At 48.5% G+C, this 23,285-nt stretch overlaps 2 protein-coding genes across 3 annotated transcripts in view; both read right to left on the minus strand.

Moving 5' to 3' along the window:
* Positions 1-2,483, minus strand: part of FIP1L1 (factor interacting with PAPOLA and CPSF1) — a 56,177-nt gene extending 53,694 nt beyond the window's left edge. Inside the window, exon 1 of one of the 2 annotated variants that reach the window (XM_076067503.1) lies at positions 1,161-2,483. In XM_076067503.1, coding sequence (XP_075923618.1) covers positions 1,161-1,239 — 79 coding nt within the window. In that variant the 5' untranslated portion in view covers positions 1,240-2,483. The remainder of the gene's footprint in view (positions 1-1,160) is intronic. The other variant, XM_076067502.1, reaches the window with a different exon arrangement.
* Positions 2,484-3,098: 615 nt separating this feature from the next.
* Positions 3,099-22,952, minus strand: LOC116942835 (transcription factor IIIA-like). The gene is made up of 8 exons (XM_032955184.2): positions 22,640-22,952; positions 20,277-20,377; positions 19,395-19,491; positions 13,482-13,570; positions 11,372-11,451; positions 10,692-10,921; positions 8,596-8,652; positions 3,099-8,267 (listed from the first exon to the last, which is right to left on the minus strand). Exons 1-8 carry the CDS (start codon positions 22,763-22,765, stop codon positions 8,100-8,102), a joined length of 948 nt encoding a protein of 315 aa, XP_032811075.2. The 5' UTR covers positions 22,766-22,952; the 3' UTR covers positions 3,099-8,099.
* Between the last annotated feature and the right edge of the window lie 333 nt (positions 22,953-23,285).

A 23,285-nucleotide genomic window follows, 5' to 3' on the forward strand; every position in this document is an offset into this window, starting at 1 on the left:
AAATGTGCACCGGGTTTTATTGACGAAAATGTATACATTTACAACCTTTATGATTCATGGTTGTTGCAAAGCAATACTTAATAACAATATTTAAAACATTTCGATTTAAAGCTTTCGTGACTGCAATGATTCATCTTCTTTGGTTCTTTCGGTAAAGTCACGTAGAACTTTACCGAAAGAACCAAAGAAGAATATTTAAAACAATTGGCTTTCGCTATTAGCACAATACAGTGAAGCAAATTACTAGAGGTAAAAACCAAGTAAAAAAAAACACAAGCGATAACAAAATCCCGACAACTTTGTTATTCATTATTAAATATTCAGGATCTTGAGCTAGTTAATACGTTGATCTAAGCCAATGGTCGAAATTTACCAGGTCTGCGGTATATTTTAATTGTCAATCATAATGAATTGCAACCACAACGTAATTGTAAAGTCATTTGCTTTTTTGTCATCATTATATGTATCGAGAAAGTTGGAGATTTAAAATTACCGTATTACGCAAACTCTCTGCCCCATCTGCCTGGAAAGGTCACTTTCAGCCTCTAACACGGCAAGCGTTAATAACGAAATTTGGATATATATTTGACGTTTTGTGCAACACGGGGAAGTCAAGTTCTTAAAATCCCATTTTTTTGTCCAAAGTACAGGGGTTTATTTTTTGGGGGGGAGGGGGGGGAAGTTGGCAGTGAGATTGCGTAAATGTGTCGTTAAACCCGCCACCACCCGACACAGCCAATTAGTAAGAGTAATTAGTAAGGTGTCACGTAAACGGAACATGACAATTCGTTACTAGTACAGCAACACCTGTGTGTTGGTAGTTGCTGCTGCTGGATCACGCACAACGGATTCCCCCCGTGTAAGTTAGCAGGGGCAAGTTTATTTTACTACCTACTACGTGACTTTACCGAAAGAACCAGAGAGTATAGATTCCTGCAGTCACGAAAGCTTCAAATCAAGAATAGCAGGGGCAAGTTACGAAACGGAACTATCCTCCGTAACAAATCGTCTCAACTCCAAGACACCTACTACCACCAACCCTCAAACGCTGTTCGCACATTCCGAATTTACCCTATTTTAACAGGGCAAAAGACGACGTAAGCGAAGCTTGAGCAAGCTCAAAAAACCACGCGCGTTTAAATTAATGTAAATAAACAAACCTCCATATAACCATTGCTCTTCGTCCTCCCCGCCCAAGCCTACGGCGTCGCCTGCCGCGTCCCCCACCTCCGCGGCCATCCCCACGGTAGAGCTTCCAGGCACAACGTGAGGCTGCGCGGAGGGCCTTGTGGCGATTGGGGCCTACGCGTGGTGAACACGACTTCTCGCGAGCGTCGAATCGCGCGCGCCTTCTACGATGTTAAATTAAAACTATACGTATGTGTATAAATATAAAATAAAGAATATTATAAATTAAAAAGCACGCGTGCCTTCTGAGTTGTTTTGTTTGAAGAACTTTTGGGTGAAAGGGGGGGAAAAAAAATCACCACCCGCCCTCGGTACAGGCAAACGCGCACGGAGCGCGCGAACTAATGACGTCGCACCCGGACGTGACGTCCCGCGCCGCGACGTCATCCGTTAAAGCCACGCCCATGGCTTTGTGACCTCATTCTCGAGTGAACGTTTTAAAAGTTCAATCTTGATTTGAAGCTTTTAACAGGTCCCTGCAGGGTGGGCTGGTAGGAACATTGGAATTTTTCACTTCGTTAAAGTATTGAAAGGGGACGGACGAACACATTAATCTATTGCAGGCTGGCACACTCAGTTTACAACTTCGTTCCTACCAGTAAAAGTTCACTCGAACAGAGAGAGCGTGTCACTGAGCTGAGTGTTCTAAACTCACAGACGTCAACCCGTATTCTTGCACGGGGAACATTGAGTTTTCAGGTCCATACGGCGTACAGCCGTTTCAATACGGGCAAAACAAAACCCATCATTGTTTGTGTCGGAAGAACGTTGAGATTTATAATGGACACGGGGTGACCAATAAGGTCTGAATTGGTCTGTGATAAAGCAGGCACTGAGGTATGTTGTTGTGAGTGTACTAGTAGTGAGTGTAGTTGTGGTGATTGTCTATTTGTTGGTGTTTCTCCCTTGTGATGGGACTTTGTAGGATGAACGTTGAGATTTATAAGTGGCACGGGGTGACCAATAAGGTCTGAATTGGTCTGTGATAAAGCAGGCACTGAGGTATGTTGTTGTGAGTGTACTAGTAGAGAGTGTAGTTGTGGTGATTGTCTATTTGTTGGTGTTTCTCCCTTGTGATGGGACTTTGTAGGATGAACGTTGAGATTTATAAGGGACACGGGGTGACCAATAAGGTCTGAATTGGTCTGCAATAAGGTAGGCACTGATAAGGGGTTCGCAGTTATGTAAACTATTAATCTGTAAATTATTAAAGTATTTTTGTTTTATTTCACTAGGTAAGGCCAAAACTTGACTTAAAGCTTTCGTGACTGCAGGAATTCATATTCCTTGGGTCTTTCGGTAAAGTCACGTGGATAGAACAATAAAATAATACAAATAAAGTGAACAAAAATAAGAAAATGTTATTATTTTTATTCACTTCATTTTCAGAGAACAATAACATAATAAAAATGAAAATAAAGTGATTAAAAATAATAAACATTTTATTACTTTGTTATTCACTTTATTTTCATTTTTTATATTTTTATTCATTTTAGTTTAATTTTTATTATTTTATTGTTCTATCTACGTGACTTTCCCGAAAGACCAAAAGAATAGGTCAGGCCCACTGAGCTGTATAGCTGCTTCAAAACATAAAAAAGACGATTCTGGGAAAACCAGAAGTGGTAACCCGACTGATGCAGCCCACAAGGCATCATCGAGTGCCAGTACTGTACGCAATCGTCTTCAGGAAGATATGTTTCGCCAAATCCTTCGAGTGTTTTTCGTGTGCGAGGAAAGGCACAGAGGAGAATAGACCACACATGGCATGGAGAAACACTCAAAGGCCTCCGCTGCAACAGGCATCACACTGACAGGCGGTGAGCGACATTGTGTGGACTTCACGATTCCCATCCCGTGACCAAGTCCATGAGCTGACATCCAGCAATCGCGAACAGAACTCGGACGTCTTTTCACGTGAATTGAGCGAATCTTTATTCTTAAAACTCTGATAACACTAGCATATTTGAGCAATTTGTAATTTAAAAAAAACAGCTTCCAAGCCTATTGTTTCCGAACACAAAAATGCCATCAAAGAGTTATTATCTGTTTTTCCAAAATACCATCATGTGCAGTTCACTCTTAAAAGCTTCGAGCATTGATGTTTAGCAAGCAGTTCGTAAAACCCGGACTGGATTATTTTTTGTTCGCATTGTTGCATTCAAATTATTCCTTCAACATCTCCGATACATTGTAAAGCATGTTCTTGAACAACACGTTCGTAATACCGTCCCGGTTCAATTTTACATCTTCCACACATGACCGTGCTATTCCAAACTTATACATTGATTTGTAAATGTGGTGCCTTATACGAAAAGATGTACCCCGTACAAGAAGTCCAGAGGCTTTGAGAGCAGCTTGAGTTCAAGCCAACGCACGTGTCTGTATGGCATTTCGGTAAATTATTAAGCATTTCAAATGATTAAGTATTTCAAATTATTAAGTATTTCAACTTAATAATTTACTGGCCTTTTCAATCCATTGCTGGATGGTCTCCCACGCTGGGTCGGTCATGGAGATTGTTTTTTTAAACATGCCTCACCATCTTCTTTGGTTCTTTCGGTAAAGTCACCACGTAGAATGAGAATAAAATAATAAATGGATAAAATAAAATAACACGATAAAATTCTCACGACGTTTCGGCCACAACACAAGCGGCCTTCATCAGGTGAAGGGACGAGACTGTCTGGAGGACAGCGCTGGAGCGAAAACGCCACGCTCAGATCGCGACCTTTAAGCTGTGTGAGAAGAAACAAAGCGCCTTGACAAAGGAATTAGCATAGAAATTAGCATTGAAATAGCTGAGTGATTAGCTTGTGACTGGTCACAGAAATGGCTATGTTAAAGCGGATGTGTATGCTTTAACTTTAACATAGCCATTTATGTGACCAGTCACAAGCTAATCACTCAGCTATATCAATGCTAAATTCTATGCTAATTCCTTTGTCAAGGGGCGCCTCTGCGGATATGTATGCTTTAACTTTAACATAGCCATTTCTGTGACCAGTCACAAGCTAATCACTCAGCTATTCCAATGCTAAATTCTATGCTAATTCCTTTTTCAAGGCGCTTTGTTTCTTCTCACACAGCTTAAAGGTCGCGATCTGAGCATGGCTTTGTTCGCTCCAGCGCTGTCCTCCAGACAGTCTCGTCCCTTCACCTGATGAAGGCCGCTTGTGTTGTGGCCGAAACGTCGTGAGAATTTTATCGTGTTATTTTATTTTATCAATTTATTATTTTATTCTCATTCTACGTGACTTTACCGAAATAACCAAAGAGGATGAATCCTTGCAGTCACGAAAGCTTTAAATCAAAATTTATACCTCACCATGCTGGTCAGTGTGGGTTGCAGTGGGGCCAAGGACTGACTTGGATATAATTCACCACCGACGTTATAGCTGTGGCTCGGAACGGAACTCAAGTCGCTGGGCTCACAACAATCCGGGCGAAACCACCGTGCCACCGTCGTACCAATCGCACCACCTTCGTGTCACTTAGTAAATGCACGTTATGAAATAAATATACTCTATGCATAATGAGACTGTGATGGTTTTGGTTGGTTGATTTTTTTTTTTTAAACCAAATACCACGCTTCTCAAAACATCGTGACCGTTCCTCATGCGTTGGGCATCAGTGTCAAAGTCAATGTCCCCTTGCTCAAATAAGTGCCTTGCAAAATGCACATCATTAATTACAGTTCGCAGCCAGTAGTGAAAACTCCACGTTCAATATGGCAGGGATCAGAATGGACTTCAATACAACCGTTGGCGACTCACGACCATTTTACCCTTCCGTGGAAGGACGACGAATGATGACGATGGGCAGAGTTTGCCTTTGCCAGGATTTGAAATCACCTTACGACTGGGAAGGTCTGCTGCTCGTCAAACTGAGCTACATTATAACCACATGTATGCTGACAATACATGTACGTATGTATGCAGTGTAATACAATACACTGTGGATTTATACATCTAAAAATGTGACCGCATCTCAAGACACCGTACAGACACAGCACAAAGATGTATTTCGCCGTGAGGCAGTCAGTCATCGGCAGAGGGCCTCAAAGGTCTTGACGAGAATAAGGGAGATGAGTCGACAGCAAATATGGCTGGGGGAAGGAAGTTCCAGACAATGGGGGCAGCAGAAGAGAACGAGTGACCTCCCACCGAATCTGGGTTGATTGGTGAACTCAACAAAATGTCCCGGTTGCTTTGAGGAGTGCATGGAGGGGAGTAAGACGAGAGGCGAGATGGAGGCCCGTCCTTGGACGGTCTCGTCGAGTACAATACTTAATTTTCGGCCCTCCATCACATCGGTGAAACGAACACCAGCACTGATCATTTGCAAGCACACGCGCAGCACCAATGTTGAATGCTGCGGGTCAAAACACAAATACCAAGGGTGACACCCCGTCAGACATTACGACGACAGCCAAGCTTCTGGCACATCCCCCAGCTCGGTTTTTATTTATACATTTACATAATCGGGGTGTGTCCTGGGCTGTGACAACAAATGAAAGGTTTGCTATTGAGTAAAAAAAAAGTCTCTAAGGACATGAGAGTATTCGCATAGTGACAGCTCAGCTGCGTTATTTTTGTAGTCTGTAATGTCACCTGAAAAATACCAGCTCGTCTTATTTAATGGAATGTTGTATGTTAATGCACGCCTTCCAACCGCAATTGGTGTGACGTCATGAAAACGAACCCCTCTACAAATCTCAGAACACTCTGCCCTGTGTATCAAGCAGCCTTCAGAAGCGATTTTTTCCCAGGTGGACGACTTCCTACAAGCTCTCCTATAGGATTGTCACAGGGCAGTCAAACCGATAGTGGAGTTGGAATTTACTCAAATCAAGTGCGAAACCAAACGCAACGCAATGGTGACTGTGCCGTGAGATCATCAATACGTGGTTACCTGGATTCAGCGGAGCCTGTTAAATACTCTGAACTCTGGGCCACTGGGTAACCTCTTGGGTTGTTATATTCTTGGTTCTTTCGGTAAAGTCACGTAGAAGGGAAATAACAAAATAATAAAAATAAAATAATTTTTTTATGTTTTATTTTTATTATTTCCCTTCTACGTGGTGACTTTACCGAAAGAACCAAGAATATGAATCCCTGCAGTCACCAAAGCTTTACATCGAAACTCCTGGGTTGTCTTGAGGCATTTGCACTGGAGTCAAGTAGGCCTATAGAGCTTTAACCAGCATGTCTGTCTGATGCTCTGTTAGAAATCTGTGAAAAAGAGCCAGATACCAAATCAGATTCCTCCAGTATAAATACATGTTTCAGTTAATCACCGTTTGGTATGCTTGCATACAACCACGTGCACACGCACATACACACGCATTTAAGGGGAGGTCAACTTTTATAAAAAAAACAAAAGTTCTAAAAAAACACACAAGGTCATGCCAACTAAAATGTTAGGTAAAGAGGTGAAAAACCATTACGGTCAACGCCTTCACCTCCTTCGATTTGCTATTCCGCGCAAGTGCTGTGCAGTCGACATGCAACCTCAAAGGTCAACTCTTTAAGGCGAATGTTTATTAAGTGTCAGGCTAACGTTGGATTTAATGTTTGTATATATTTACGAGTTACAGGAGTGGTAGTGTAGCTGCAAGCGCACTGTGCTACGAACCCGGCGACCCAAGTTCGATTCCCGCTCATGGCCAACACCAGTCATGGGCCTCCCCTAGGTCGACTCAGCCTCAATTGAGTACCTGGTGCGGTGTGTAAACATCACCAATCGGAGACAAATGTGTCCGGGCCTGGTTCTGGCCACAACGCCCCATCATGTGCCGTACCGGCCTTCAGAGGTGCTCGCAAACGGCACTTGTCCCCACGCAATTCGTTAAGGCGATACGGGGGATCTTCGTCATTGTTACAAAACCAAAAGTTACGCAACGTGTGGGGAGTGGTGGAGACAGCTCTGTCCTATCCTCCCAGATATTTGTGTTTGATTACCGGCCATGGCTTATATCAAGTGGCACGTGGTGTGCGACCGAACTCGCACTTGGGCCTCCACTAGTTCCACTGGCCTTCAATGAGTGCGATGCGGCGCGTCAAAATAACAGCACCGGCGTTAACAAAGGTGGCTAGGTGCACGGCTCGCCACACATCCAAAATTGTGTGCCGTGCCGACCTTAATAGGTGTTCGCAAACAGCACTTGCCCGAAAGGCCTGCAATGATACTCAACCGATCCGTCTTTGTTAGTGCACGTGTGGGTCCACAGCATGGGTGCGGCGACTAGAGACCCGGGACACCCGTACATACGTCACTTACGTCACTTACGAATGCAACCACAATGACTCGGCCTCAAAATTAAACTGTAGTGTCACTTTTAAAACCTCAAACATTTCCTCCTGCCAAAAATAATCCGCAAATGCCAAGAAACGTCTCTTTTTCGCATGATCGAGATTCTCGTTGGCTACAGAACACTGTCGTGTGTATCCAGCAGGCATTTAGACTGTGCCAATTTTTTTGCTTTTACAAAGCAGGAATTTTACAAAGCTCCAGATGACCAAGTGGATTGTTCTTTATTACAAACCGCTTGGTAAGCAGAGCAGCAGGGCTATACAGTTCTAACGATCCCTAATAACAATAACAACAGCAATGTCATTTGTACAAAAATTACCACGCTGCCTAACCGCTGTGAAATGTAACGATGCCACGCCTACAGCCGTCTTCAAGGCCGGCGTCTCAAAGCGCGGGTGCATTGTATGTACACGAGCGTGCTCTCAGGGCCGCTTGCAAGGCACTGTGGGGGTTATTTTCTCCCCACACACACCCCCCACCACCCCCCCCACGGTGCCTTGTAAGGTCAGCCAAAAGCACCTTTTCAATTTTAGTGTGGATTAAGAGAGGGCACATCTTTAAAAAAAAAAAAAACGGGCCCTCCGCAGCAGGAAAGCTCAGCTGCTGAGAGAGGGCGGTGTGTTGGCCACGCCGTAACCGGCGTGCTGCAGTCGGGTGGGATCGTGCGCCGCGTTGGGTTCCATCGGCGAGACGTCGCCGCCGCCCTTCGGCAGGTAATATCCGCTCAGCTGGGAGGCCAACGAATCCTTTGCCTCCTTTTCGACCTGCGGAGAGAGACCAAGAGGTCGTCGCAATCAGCGCTGTCGACCCGATTAAAACCTCGCCGCCGTTCCCAAGCGGACCCCTGTACTCCGAGGTCGGCTCATGCAGTCCCCCACCACGTAACGTTCTGACCCCGTGCCCCTACCGGACAGCTTGATAAGCTCATCGGATTCCTCCAGTATAAACAAATATTGAGATTCTGATCTCAGTTTAGGGTTTCCCCTTGGTCACCGATCCCTCGGTGGCTGTCAAATGTCTGTCGTCTCAATGACCCCCCGTGTTAACTTGGCATTCAAATTTATCGTTTGAGCAAAAAGTTAAATAAGTCACCTCTTTGACTTTTGCTTTTGGCGGTTCATGTGTCGAGCGATGCTTTGTGAGCTTTTGCTGTAAGAAAATTGAAAGAAAACACATCATGACATCATCATTATTACCATCACCACCACTATCACCCATCACCAAAATTACTATCTTCACCACCACCGTCATCAACATGATCACCATCTTCACAACCATCAACATCACCACTATCATTACCACCAACAACTACAGCAGCCAATCACCATTAAGTGGCATCGATGTCACCACTGCGCTTGTGACAGGCCAGGTGCACTCCAAGGCCACGTAAGTGAAGTACCGAAAGCTCGCTGACTGAAGGTCACGGGACAGACCCAGGTGCCATGGGTTGACTAAACGAGATGACTGGCAGATGCACCGACTGTGCCCCTCACTGCGCCAACTTGCTGCATTTTAGTCGTCCGGCAACTCCGCTCGTTGTTGTGAGCGTCGCTCCTCTACCCTCCGCTATTGTTGGAGGGCGACTGCCTTCAACTGTCCAGCAGCATCCTTCACGAGCCTCCTCCAAAAAGGCTGATCTTGACATCGCTGGTAACACTCTTCAGCAAGCGTACTCTCAGCTCCACATCCCCCTGTACTGCATCAGTCAATTTCTTCTCCAGCCCATGCCATGCTCATTTAGCTCCCTCTATCTGGCCAAACAGAAGCTGCTTGGACATGCGGTGGCTGGGCATGTGGCCTACAGGACCCAGCCAACAGTTTTGCCTGCCGGACAAGCTTACCGATAGGAATATGTCCAGTTCTTTCTAGGATTTGCGAGCTCACACAATCCAGCCTGGTTACACCCTGGATGGATCGTAGGCAGGCCAGCCTGAATGATTCTCACCGGCAAAGATGTTCCATCAGAGGGGTCCATGTTTCGAAAGCATAGAGAAGGGAGGGCATGACTGTTTCCGAGAAGACCTGAAGCTTCGTGTGGAGCAACAGACCAGGTAGCTTCCACACAGCGTTACGCAGCTTACAAAAAGATAATGCGGCTCGGCTGATTCGGAGCGAGACCTCTGCTGCCAAACCAGAGCTGGTCACGAGCACACTATCCAGGTACGGAAAATTATCCACTTTCTCCACAACTGTCCCATCACTCATGGGGAGTTGAGGGGGTGTAGTTTTGGCAGAGCTGATGGTAAGGCCCCATCTCTTAATGACATGCTCCAGATTCAGTAGCAGAACCTCCAATTCCTTCTCTGAGTCAGCGTCAGCGTACATAACATGGTTGACCAGTTTGAAGCCATCCCTTGACTGCACTCAGGCATTGATCAGCCTCCCATAGAATCTGTACCAGATAGAAATTTCACTGGTATAGTCATGGAAAGCTTTGAGCTACGTGGTCAAAGATGATGTTAAATAACATGGGAGCCAGAGGACATCCCTGTCGCACCCCAACGTGAAGAGGGAATGGCTCCAATGCCCAGCGACACAATTTTACCTCGGCCTGCCCACCATCATCAATGAAGGTCCTTAATGATTGGAAGGATAGAATCAGGGCCCCCGAAAGCACAAAGAATATCCCAAAGCCCTGGTCTACTAATGGTATCATAGGCCTTGACCAGGTCAATAAAACGGAGATGTATGCCTCTTTGAAATTCCTTCAAGCTCTGTCGTAGCAAACGGACGGAGAATATGGCATTCGTCCAGGACCGCCCTGGCGTGAAACCACATTGGGACTTCGCAAGCCGCTCCTCAGCGTGCCTGGTAAGGCGATATTGAATAATCCTTGCCAGGACCTTTCCCGGAACGCTGAGGAGGGAGATGCCCCTATAGTTGTTAGAATCTGTGCAGACTGCACACCAGGCCACCCTTCCAATCCTGTGGAACCCGTCCTGTGGTCCAGGCAGTTGTGATGATGTCATGTAGGACAGTCTGAACACAGACACCACCCTCCACCCTCAGCAGTTCGCTTGGGTGATCATCTCCACCCCGGCACTTTATCTGGTCTCGGACTCCGGATCGCAACCACCAACAACGCCATCGTCACCACCACAGCCATTATCGCCACCTCCGCAACCGTCAACGTCACCACCATCACCATCAATCGTCAGCTACGCTCGTCCCCTCGGCGTCTCGCTCACCTTGGAGGTGAAGGCCTTGTAGCAGCCGGGCTCCTGGCACTGGTAGGGCCCCATGCCGTGGTGGTGCGCCAGCACGTGGTAGCGCAGCATGGACGAGGTGGTGTACGCGCGCCCGCACTCTGCCTCGGGGCAGTGGAACATGGGCCGATTGGCGGCGTGGATCCACTCGTGCTTGCGCAGCATGTCGATCCGCCGGTAGCCGTGCCCGCACACCGAGCACACGTGCTGCGCTGCACGCACGGGCACGCACGGGCGGGGTTTGCGGGAGAGCAACATGCTCACGTATCTGTGCGTGCACGCACACGTTTGCGCGCAAATGCACACGTACGCCAACGGATGTACAAATATATGCACAGGCGTGCGGGTAAACGCACGCGCATACACGCACTCAATGCACACGAATGCACAACTAAAGCGCACGTAACGTACGAGCGCACGCAAGCGCACACAAAATGCAACGCGAGCTCATACGTGTACGAACGCACAAGGATACGCACTGGCAAATACGCACACGCACGCACACGCACGCACACGCACGCACGCAGGTTAACCAACGCAGCGGCTTGCGCGCAACTGGCGTGGGCGCGCGCTCTTAAAAAGGCGAGCAAAGAGCGCAGCAAATGTGCAGCGTGATCCGCCAACCCCCCCCCCCCCCCCCCCGGCCCGGGCAGGTCGCTTACGTTCTTCACTGTGAACCTGCTCGTGCCGCGTCCGTCTGCTTGGGAGCATGAACGCCTTGTCGCAGCCTTCGTAGCGACACCTGACACGAACACGCACGCACAACAAAGATCCCCTGTGTAGCCTGTAACAGACTGTAGGGGCAAGTGCTGTTAGCGAGCACCTATGAAGGCCGGAACGGTACACGAGGGGGTGGGTGGCCAGCACCACGCCCGACCGCCTTTGTCTCCCTAGTGGCAATGTTTACACACCGCACCAGGTACTCATTTGAGGCTGAGTCGACCTAGGGGAGGCCCGGGACCGGTTCAGATAATCGTCACTGGTGTTGGCCGTGAGCGGGAATCGAACCCGGGTCGCCAGGTTCATAGCGCAGCGCGCTAACCGCTACACTACACACACGCGCGCAAGCAGGCGTCGCCAACTCTCGGGCCCGTGTCCTTAAGTCTCGGCTCGGGCTTGCCTCTGGCTCAAGCGAGCCGTAGCTCAAAGCAATTAAACTTTTTTTTTAAGATTTTAGGTTTTACCAGGTAAGGCCGATGGAGCTATATAGGTACTTTTCAGAAGCAACCTGGCCACAAATGATAGCTCAACGAAGTGGCTTATTCTTCTTTGGTTCTTTCGAAGAAGAAGATGAATCCTTGCAGTCACGAAAGCTTTAAATCAGAATTGAAGTGGCTTATTACGTGGAAATTGATATCAGCAGTCAAATACTCTTTACGCATGTTTCTAAATGTGTAGGGAAAAACCAGAGGACCCGGATAAAAATCTACGCCACCACAGGGAGAGAGAGACACGCAAACTCAAAATATACAGCAGGCGCCAGGGTCGGAATCGAATCCCACGACCTCCTGTATACCAGGCGAGGGAGTAAACATCTCGCCACCGTGGCTCAAGCCTGCGACGAGTCGCATTGGAGGGCAAGCCAGAGTCGAGCCATGACGAAGAATACGGACGGCCCTCAGCCCGAACGGGCACAACTCAAGCAATGCGCCACCACTCCACACAACAGGAGCAGGAGGAGCAATAGCCACGGTATGTGTGCCAGGGCTAGGTGGGACTTGAGGGGAGGGAGAATGGTGAAGGCTTCCCCCCTGAACGAATCTGACACTTGTGGAGGAGTGGCCGATTCAGCAACCTCTTGAAGCACGCTGTGCCTGACTAAAACGAATAAAAACACGAGCGCAGGAGCGGTTGACCAGTCAAATGAGCTGCATAGCCAGACCGCCAAGGGAGTGTCCAAATTCCTCAAACGTACAAGCAAACGGGAGGACCCAAAGGTGGCTGGAGATGGCAGCACAGCAAGCTGGTCTGCGGCGAGCACACCTGTTGAGTATTACCCCCCTTGCAGGTGCAGGCTTTTGTCAGCCAGCGGAGCTGAAGATCGCGTGCTGCGCTGCGAGCCTGGCTACCCGAGTTCGATACCTGGGCACGGCTAACATCAGTGGCGAGTGACGCCTGAGCAGGCCCGAGGGCCACACTCGCGTGAGCCCGCACTGACCAGCGAATGGACAAAAAAGCCTGGTGACAAGCGGCAAGGTGAGGAGGAGAGGCCTCGACCCAGCAGTAAATTGACAAAATGCTGACAATTATTAATATTTCAACTGTTGTATTATCGCAGATACATGACTCATTAATAAGGAACTGCTCAAAACTCCCCCGGTGCAGGACCCGCCCCAGACAAAAAAAAATTGACAACCATTATTATTTAAACCTGCAGGTGGGTACTCTTTGGTTCTATTCGGTAAAGTCACGTAGGTAAAAAATAAAATAACAAAAATCACGACGTTTCGGCCACAACACAAGTGGCCTTCATCAGGTGTTGTGGCCGAAACGTCGTGATTTTTGTTATTTTATTTTTTACCTACGTGACTTTACCGAATAGAACCAAAGAGTATGGATCCTTGCAGTCACGAAAGCTTCAAATCAAGAACTGCAGGTGGGTCTCACACATCGCCATGGCTCAATCCCTACATGAGCCACCAACCCCACCTCCCAAGCAGGTAAGTTAAAAGTATGTGTCGCGAACCACCACAAAACCCGGCAACCAAACAATCCGCGACAACTTGCATGGCACAAAGACGAAGAAGGAACCACCACGGTGGCTGGACTTACCGAAACGGTAGCGTCTTGGTGTGGACAACCTGGTGTATTTTCAGCTGGTCTTCCGTTTTAAATCTCAAGCAGCAGTTTTCGTATTCGCACTGCAAGAGGCATGGAAGCGGCAGAGAAACATGCCATTTTGTTCACAAACCAAAACCGACTGTCCACGTCAACCGAGAAGATTATCTTCTGGAGGCGGCCCGGTAACTCAGCTGTCAGAAGCCCGATCCAGCACCGCTGAAAACCATCGGTTAAACTCCAGGCAACTATTCATCTAAACTATAAACTATTTAGATTTTACCTGGTAAGGCCCACTGAGCTATTTTGCTCTTTTTCAGAAGCAACGAAGTGGCTGATCATGATGGCATTTAGAACAACAAAATAATCTAAACGTGTGATGTTGATTCTAAATGCAGGGAAAAACTGGAGGACCCGGAGAAAAATCCCCACGACCACGTCCAAAGAGAACATGCAAACTCCAAACGTACAACAGGCGTCGGGATTGAACCCACGACGACCTCCTGCATACCGGGCGAGGGAGTTAACATCTCGTCAACCGAGATGGTTCTCAAGTGGAGGGAGTTGGTGGTCTCAGGCGAGTCCTCAACGAGAGAGAACGAGGCAATAAACAACCACGCAAAACGTTGGTTCTGCCCCTAATATGGATAAATTCGAATGAACAACATAAGAATGAACAACATTGGCTTGTCACGGGACAAACATTACCCTCGGTGGCAGAGCATAGTGGGAAAGTGCTCCCCCTCTACTGTGTAGAACAGAGGTCACTTGATGGGATCTTAGAGGTATCTCTGTGATACACACTTTCTTTAAGTAGGGCTATGCACATGGCCTGTAAATCCAGCACTGTGGAGGTAGCGAGGGTTGGTGGGTCGCCGCACACAAATAATGTGAACCTCCCTTCGTGCGGGCATTGGGAAGTGGATTGCCCGCCATCAATTTCCATCTGTACGGGGATAGAGTGTTGCCCCCTCGCACCCATGGGCTTTCTCCCACTCGTATGAAGACATCTTTAATTGGCGGCCATTCTCACAGTGGCTTTTGGGCTGGCCATCGAACAAAGACGGTCACTGCTTCGCGCGCTTTCAGATGTGCTTCTGCGGCCGTCTGGAACGCTCTTGATCCTCGATATTAGGGAAGCCACTGGAGCTACGAACTTTTAAATCATCTAGATTGACAACTCATTTCTTTAGAACTGCTTTTTGTTGTTAGTTTGCTGTACTTCCCCCGCACCTCCGATTAGCGCGGTTGGGTACGTACGGTGCGAAAGAAGTTCAACATACATACGTATGTGGAAAAAAAAATCTTAAAATTAAAAACACAACACGGGATCCTCCTGGAAATGAGTTCTCCTACTCGGTGTGAATTTCCTGGATAAATAAGTTAACTATTATTGTTATTATGTTATCTAGCGCAAAGGGTTGCATAGCTCTGTAAGAGATCCGATTGGATACTTAATCTCATGAAATGGTGTCCACAGCACAATCAGGGTACAATTGCTGCAAGAGGATGAATACAAAAGTTAGAACAATTTGTTGGTGAGTCGGTGATTATTGAAAATAAATACATAACACAATGGTTCTCTCTTTTCTGCTGAATGTGACTTGCACTCCACGATACTCATGGGTGACTCTTGCCTATGACTGTAGCCTACTTAGTGGTTTTTGCTTAAGAGGCCACACCCTGTTGATCAGGACCAGAAATGTAAAATGCTGGCAAAGCACATCTTTAACTGGTGCATTCATCTATTCATTTAATCTGTTGATTCACCTACAGCATTTCTACTTTCACTTATGACCTACAAACCACAAAGACGACACAAAATCGACATTGCTAAAATAGAAATGCCATTCCATTAAAGGTTATATTACACCAATATGGGGGAGTTCAAGAATACGCATAAATATACAACAAAGACCGCCCTACAGCCTTAACAGACTTTTGGGGCAAATCCTGTCAGCGAGCACCTGTTAAGGCCAGCACAGCACACGAGGGGTGGATGGACCAACACCACGCCCGACTGCCTTTGTCTCCATCGTGTCGATGTTTACACACCGCACAAGGTACTCACATGAGGCCGAGTCGACCTAGGGGAGACCCAGGACCGGTTCAGAAAATCCTCGCTGGTGTTGGCCGCGATTGGGGATCGAGCGCGCAGGTTCGCGTACACACCAAACTCGCGCGCGTACAGCGCACGGGCTGCCCTCCGCTAATCCGAAGATGGTGCGAGCCAGCTGCCTCTTAATCCACCAGGCCTCGGAGATGTCTAACCGTGATTTAAAGAAATTGCGGCGGGAACAGCGGGCGACAGCCGAGAGGGTGGCGCAATTGCGGCGCTAATTAACCGCGGGCGAGTGCGGAGCTGCAGCGCCGTCGTCCGCGGCCGGGTGCTCGCACTCGCAAGTGAACCGTGCTCGCTGCAACTCCGCGATGATCGCCCGAAGCTCACCAGCGTCTAATGAACGAGTGCTAGTCGCGCCAGGCTCTCTCAATAAATCAACGGCCAAGGTCGGAGGGTCCCGTTTAGTTAGGGGAATTACGCGGGTGTCCGCGTATACGTAGAAGAAAGCTGGCTCGACATCTGTCGCGAGTTAAAGATTCGTGCAACAAAGCGAATTGAACATGACAACATAATTAAAAACCCGCAGTGACCAGCGCGGTGAAGTATGATCAATGACCCCACCCCCCTAACTACCACTGGGTGGAGAGGCCCTTCGTCTGGGAATGGACCATTTTAATTATTTCAATTTAAGTGAACGCATCTCTCCCAACACAAACAAACTATAAGGGTGGCTTCCATATCCACATTCCCGTGGCAGCAGGGGCGGAGCCAGGATTTTGACTTTGGGGGGGCTGACTTCAATATTCTGAGATATCCAGTGTTAATGTTTTCCAATGGGCGCCGCAAATGTATAAAATGTATTTTATTGGATTTGAACGCGGAGTTTATTAATAGGTTGGAGCCGCTGACGTGGCTAATAAGTTCGATAAGTTCGAAAGGCTGCCACTCAAGCAGCCTGCAGGGCAGCACAAGGTGGCAGCCTGCAGAGCAGCACGAGGTGGCAGCCTGCAGGGCAGCACGAGGTGACAGCCTGCAGGGCAGCACACGAGGTGACAGCCTGCAGGGCAGCACACGAGGTGACAGCCTGCAGGGTAGCACACAAGGTGGCAGCCTGCAGGGCAGCACAAGGTGGCAGCCTGCAGGGCAGCACGAGGTGGCAGCCTGCAGGGCAGCACAAGGTGGCAGCCTGCAGGGCAGCACACAAGGTGACAGCCTGCAGGGTAGCACACAAGGTGACAGCCTGCAGGGCAGCACACAAGGTGACAGCCTGCAGGGTAGCACGAGGTGGCAGCCTGCAGGGCAGCACACAAGGTGGCAGCCTGCAGGGCAGCACGAGGTGGCAGCCTGCAGGGCAGCACGAGGTGGCAGCCTGCAGGGCAGCACAAGGTGGCAGCCTGCAGGGCAGCACAAGGTGGCAGTCTGCAGCATTTTGCAGCAGCCGGATATCCGGTTATCCCGATTACCGACTTTCCCAAAATTTCAGGGGGGGCTAGGCCCCCCCCCAGCCCCCCCTGTGGCTCCGCCCCTGCGTGGCAGGGACAAGTGTATCCACATGAGGACCCACTCACTGCTTTTATTCTCACAAAGAATGAGTAATTGTATGGAATTCAGAAGGGATGATGAGCTACCAACCGGGGTATGAACAGATGTCTATGCCAGCGGTTGAACTACACGAATTCAATCTAAATGAAACAAATGATTTGGCGAGACCGCGGCGGCAGTGGTGCAAAAATAATAATTCAACTCGACATCTTCGTCAACAACACTGTGGCCCTAGGAGGAAAGGGGTACAATAGGCGGACGTTTTGGGGTAATTGCCCTTCTTCGCACCACACAATAGCGAGGCCAGAGAGTTGGAGACAGCACGTTACACCATGGGACCTGAAAAAAATGTACATTTAAACAAAAATCTTTCCCCAACGGCAGTTTTTTAAATTGGCATGTTAATTAGTGGCTGTGGACTTTTAAATCTAGATTGAAAACTAATTTCTTTTAGAACTTCTTTTTTTGTGTTTAGTTTGTGGTCCTTCCCCGCATCTCAGATTAGCACGGTTGGCTACGTACGGTTGGCTACGTACGGTGCGAAAGAAGTCCAACATACATTATATAAAAGCTGCAAAAAGCATTAACATTCGTGAGTGGCAAACCGATATTCACCGACACTGCGAAGGTGTGGCCCCTATCATTGCGGATTAGAGGGCGTGCCCTCGTTCTGTTAAAGCTTATAAGCGCCACATTCCACAACCCAAAAGGCACTCACCACGACCACCACGTTGCTTCACAACACAGCCATATACGGTAGGTTGACTACGTGGGCAAGGACTTGCACTTGATAACGAGTTGCCTTGAACACAGTGGGCTATTTGAATGAAAAGTGTGGGGACGTCTGAAGACTCGATAACATTTATATTTATATATCAATGTGGCTGCTTTCTCTACTGTGAACAAGGGCATTGCCCACATGAGCCTGTTTATATATTTTACTTTTCTAAGAAAGTATTAGGAATGAGGTGGTACTGTGGCTCGCGCACTGCACTATGAACGCTGTGACCTGAGTTTAATATATGGCGATGGCTAATATCTGAAATGTCGGGTAAAATCCAAATCGACCCCTGGGTTTCCCACTTTGCCAAAACGCACTGACCAGCGTGGTGAAGTATGGTTAGACTACCCCCATCTAGACACAACATGGGGTGGCCGTCATCCAGCAGTGGATTGACAAAGTGCTATAAAGGATGACCGACGACAAAGGTTGTGCATTTGTGTCAGTGTGTTTACAACACGTCCAAAAGTTATTCTAGAGACGAGCCCCACTATTGAAATGTGGAATTGCCATCAGTGGCTCAAGGCCATAAACAGAGATGAGCAATGCCTGATAGTTTTTAAAGCAGCGAGACACATCAGCTTTGGTTCTGACCAGTGCTTACAAAGTCCTTAAATTATGAGTAGATTTGTTTTTGTCTTTTTTCCCCCCAATTATATTCCATTTGTAGTTTCTGCTTCGTGTCATACGGTGAAGAATGACCCATTTGGAGCTCTCGCAGAACAGTGCATTGCCCCGTTATAGTGAAAGGCACGCAGAATCAAACCTCAGAGAGGTACCTCTGAGATCACTTCACGTGACCTCTTTTAACAAAACACGAGGAAACGCACTATCCCCACACGATTCGCACCTCCGATAATTAGAGCAGTTGGCTACACACGGTGCGAAAGGAGTTAAACAAACATACATGCTCCAAATAAATGTTCACAGCATTACCACCAAAATTGTACATTTGGAGCTGGAATTTATCCAATGTAAGTACAGAATCAATTGTTTTAATTGTTTGGTAGTGACAATTAACTCGCTACACTTTAGAACTTAGTTTAATCACAGGTGCCTGAAAAACAGCGGGGAACGGTAATGTAGTTGTTAGCGCACTGCGCTATGAACCCGGCGACCCGAGTTCGATTCGCATTCACGGCTAACACCAGTGACGACCATTTGAAACGGTCCTGGGCCTCCCCTAGGTCGACTAAGCCTCAAATTAGTACCTGGTGTGGTGAGTAAACACTGCCACTTGGGAGACAAAGGCGGTCGGGAGTGGTGCTGGCCACCCACCTCCTTGTGTACCGTTCCGGCCTTCATAGGTGCTCGCTCACAGCACTTGCCCCAACAACCTGTTAAGGCTCTACGGGGGATCTGTGTCTGTTGTTGTGTGCTGTGCCTGAAACCCCCACCTGAACTCAAGATGTTACCATTGCTGGTTCAGTTTTCGGACCATTGAGCCACCCGGCCACGTCAAAGCAGTTCCTAATGAATGTGTAATGTGAGCGCTCCACACGTCCCACCCGGCACTCCATACCTGGTATATTTTTTCGGGGTTCTCGTGATTGTTCCGGATGTGCCGCATCAGGTTGGATCGCAAGGAGAAGGCCTCATTGCAGCCTTCATACTCGCAGCTGCCAATGAACACAACACGACCCAATGAACACAATCCAACCCAATGAGCAAACGTAACCATGATTTCGATTTAAAGCTTTCGTGGCTGCAGGGATTCATATTCTTGGTTCTTTCGGCAAAGTCACGTAGAAGGGAAATAATAAAGTAATACAAATAAAACATTATTTGTATTAATATGCAACCATGATTGATGCAACGATGCCGTAGATGTCACCGCACATCTTCAACGTGCTCTTCCTCACACTCTTTTAGAGTGAACATACGACCTAGAAGGTCCGCTCTTACAGTACGCCAACTGTGAACATCACGATCCGGTACCTAAGTACAAGAACCGGAATTTAACAGAGCAATCAGACGAGCGAAGCTTCTGTACACCGATTCCAGACGCCTGCCATTGCAGCTACGACAGTCACTTCTGGACCAAGTAAGCAAACTTCGAAGTTGAGAATGGAATGGTGACTGGTAAGTGACGTGGACATCGTCAGGAGGAGAACGTTGCATTGGTTGCGACAACCCGTGCAGGGTGGAGCAGGGCAGGTTACCGAGACGGAGTGGCAAGGAGAGGTAGTCGACCAAAAGGGAAGGGGCTAAACCCGGCCGACGGGGATAAAAAAAAAAGTATGAGCGAACCCTGGAGGTCAGGTGTTGACGGCATCAACGGCGGTGAAGACCTCCGCACTCTTGACTAAAGTTCATAGCCACGTTTTCCCCAGGTCTCTCGTGGAAATCGGGCGACACTCTCAACAGGCTCAAAAGGAGGCTACACAAAGGATGAGGGACTTACACGTGTGGCTTCTCTCCCGTGTGGCGCCGCATGTGGTTATCGAAGTGCTCCTTGCGCATAAACGCTTTGCTGCAGCCGGGCACCTCGCACGCAAATGTGTTCTGTCTCGCAGAGCGCACACAAACGCCGCGTGTTAATCATCCACGCAGAGAACGCATCGTCATCAATACTGTTGTAAATGAATGTTGAACAGACAAGAAATGCATGTCTTAATGTAAAGTAGCTTTTTCCAAAAACGTGTTTCTTTTCCCCCAATTGTGCTGTCGGTGCCAGGTTAAGAGATGCCGACAATCGTTTTCTTCGTTCAATAACCACCTAAAGGCGGCGCGTCACCTCTTCGGCTCGACATTTGACCGAGTCTCACCAGACCGCGCGACGCGACACGACACTGAGCTCGACTCCGCGCCTCAGAATTGCGTCTTCAGTCCACAACTTTGAGCGCTTCATAAATTGTATTGTTATATTATTACCCATCCGGATCTCCAGCAGGGGCAGTGTGGCCCTTTATGCTTGAGAACGGCCCACAGAAGCAGATGTCAGAGAGCCATCTCAGAGTCTCCTTCAGATGACATCTGGTCCCACACGGCATGTGGAAACAATTTCCCACCTGCGATGCTACCGAGGGGGGGGGGGTAAAATTTTGCAGTCAAATCTACCATTTAATTCCCAGAACTGGAATTTTATTAAATTAAGTGCAGGGCCAAATTGTGTATAATTGTTTTTGCGTGCAGACATCGGTCACTTGGGATAAGACCATCAACTCACCACAGTCGAGAACCCGGTTTAATCACAGGTATCGTAGGGTATTTGATGATTAATGTTCTCCAGCAGCATTTTTTTTACGCAGATAAACCGTGGGCCAGTGTTGTCCTCTGGCAGCTGCGACTCGCCGAGGACCATTAAAGTTTAGCAAATCAAGTGTCTGAAAAACAAGACCGATCGAACTGCAACCTGAAATCAATAGCAATCGTGCCGCTTACTTTGGTCTGGTCTGACAAAAATATGGCCACAGACTGAAACCTCATCTGCTGCTGAGATCGTGGCTCATACTCACGAGGTCATGAGCCCCATCTCCCAGTCGGTGGTCGACTTGGCAAATGTATCCCTCTGTGTTCGATACCCAGATAAAAAAAAAAAGACTGCAGTTGTCAATGTGCAGCTGAACAAGGGGCTGTGCGAAGGTGGGTCCATTGGTTTGTTTGACCATACTTCACCACACCACGCTGGCGAATGCAGGGGCGAGTGGGTGTGGGGGTGTGTGGGTGTGGGGGTGTGGGTTTGGGGGTGTGGGGGTAGTGCGGCAGGGCTGGTTTGATGTGGCCTTGGCCAAGTATTGAACGGAGATCCGTCTGGCTCAAAGTGGGTGTGCGATAATCCCTGTGCCCACGGGCTCCCTTCTATACGGTACATGTGTATGCGTGCATACTTGCCCACCCCTAATCAGTGCCCTACCTTATTCAGACCTTATTGGTCACCCCGTGCCACTTATAAATCTCAACGTTCATCCTACAAAGTCCCATCACAAGGGAGAAACACCAACAAATAGACAATCACCACAACTACACTCACTACTAGTACACTCACAACAACATACCTCAGTGCCTACCTTATCACAGACCAATTCAGACCTTATTGGTCACCCCGTGCCACTTATAAATCTCAACGTTCATCATCCTACAAAGTCCCATCACAAGGGAGAAACAACATCGAGCAAAACAAAAATGTTTGCCCGTATTGTAACGGCTGTACACCGTACGGACCTCAAAACTCAATGTCCCTGCACAAGAATAAGAGTAGACCCGTACGGGTTGACAGATATGTGCGTGCACGTATACCGCATATCCGCACTGCGCGTGCATTTATGTTCGTGTTTAAACGGATTCGAGGCCGTCGGCCGTAGTCTTCAGCAGCAGCAGCAGCAGCAAAGACGCACTGTGGCATTGCATAGGAACTAAAATGAACAGAGACTCCAAAAGCTCACTCCACATCAGCCACCGCAACCAAGATTTGTATGTATGGCAGCTGTCAACTGCAACGTGCAACCGAATTCCCACTCAGCCGCGTGTGATAGCGCGACTGAGTGGGAATTCGGTTTGAGGGGGCAGGGGGGGGTGATGTTGGCTAAAGGCGACGCTCTATAAATCTAAATAAGATGTAAGTGGAGGGACGAGGCCCATCGGGAGCAGCCGGAGGGGTAAGCTGCAGGGCCCGGCGCGCGCCTCTGCTCCCTCCTCAGCTTGGTGTTGAACGTCGCGAGTTGGGCAGCTCGACGCAACGCCGTCGCAAGGCGTGGAACGAACGAACGAACGAGGTGAATGACTGAACGAGGTGAGGCGAATGAGCAGCAGTGGTGGTGGCCGCACCTCTCCCGTGTGCTTGCCCACATGCTCGCGCAGGTAACGCTCCTTGTTGAACACCGCGTTGCAGTTCTCGAACGAGCAGATGTACAGCTTGCTCGGGGTCAGCTTGGCCGGCCTCGTCTTGGGCATGGCGACGTCTCCGGACGACGACGAGGACGAGGAGGGAGGGAAGAAGGGAGGACGAGGAACGAGGAATCGAGGAGGCGGAGGAGGAGGAGGCGGCAGCAGCGATGCAGTGAGGTGGCCCCCCTCGTCTTCTCTTCCGTGTTGCCGGGCGAGTCCAATCACGGGGTTAGTGGAGGGGGGGGAGGGAGTTCGAAGGAAAGTTCAAATACTTACAAATTATTGATCGAATGCGACCTGATCAAATGTAGATCTGCTGATTGTGTTTGGTTCGTCGATGCGAGGTCGCGAATGACGTTGTTTTTGGGTGGTGTTAATTCGTGAACGCGATGGAAGCCCGAGACGAGATCACAGCTCCTGGGGCGTGATCTGCCGCATGGGCCCCTATTGCTGCAATTGATTGGCGCAGGATAATGGGGACAGCTCATCCAGCGGCGGATCGAGCATGACCGATGATGCGGTGGAGTTATCATTCGCGTGGCGCGTTTCATTTGCCACGTGTGACGCGGTATTGTTTCGTGGACGA

This window comes from Petromyzon marinus, chromosome 16 (genome assembly GCF_048934315.1).
Source record: "Petromyzon marinus isolate PM22_M1 ecotype Great Lakes invasive population chromosome 16, UKy_Petmar_22M1.pri1.0, whole genome shotgun sequence".
Lineage (NCBI taxonomy): Eukaryota > Metazoa > Chordata > Hyperoartia > Petromyzontiformes > Petromyzontidae > Petromyzon > Petromyzon marinus.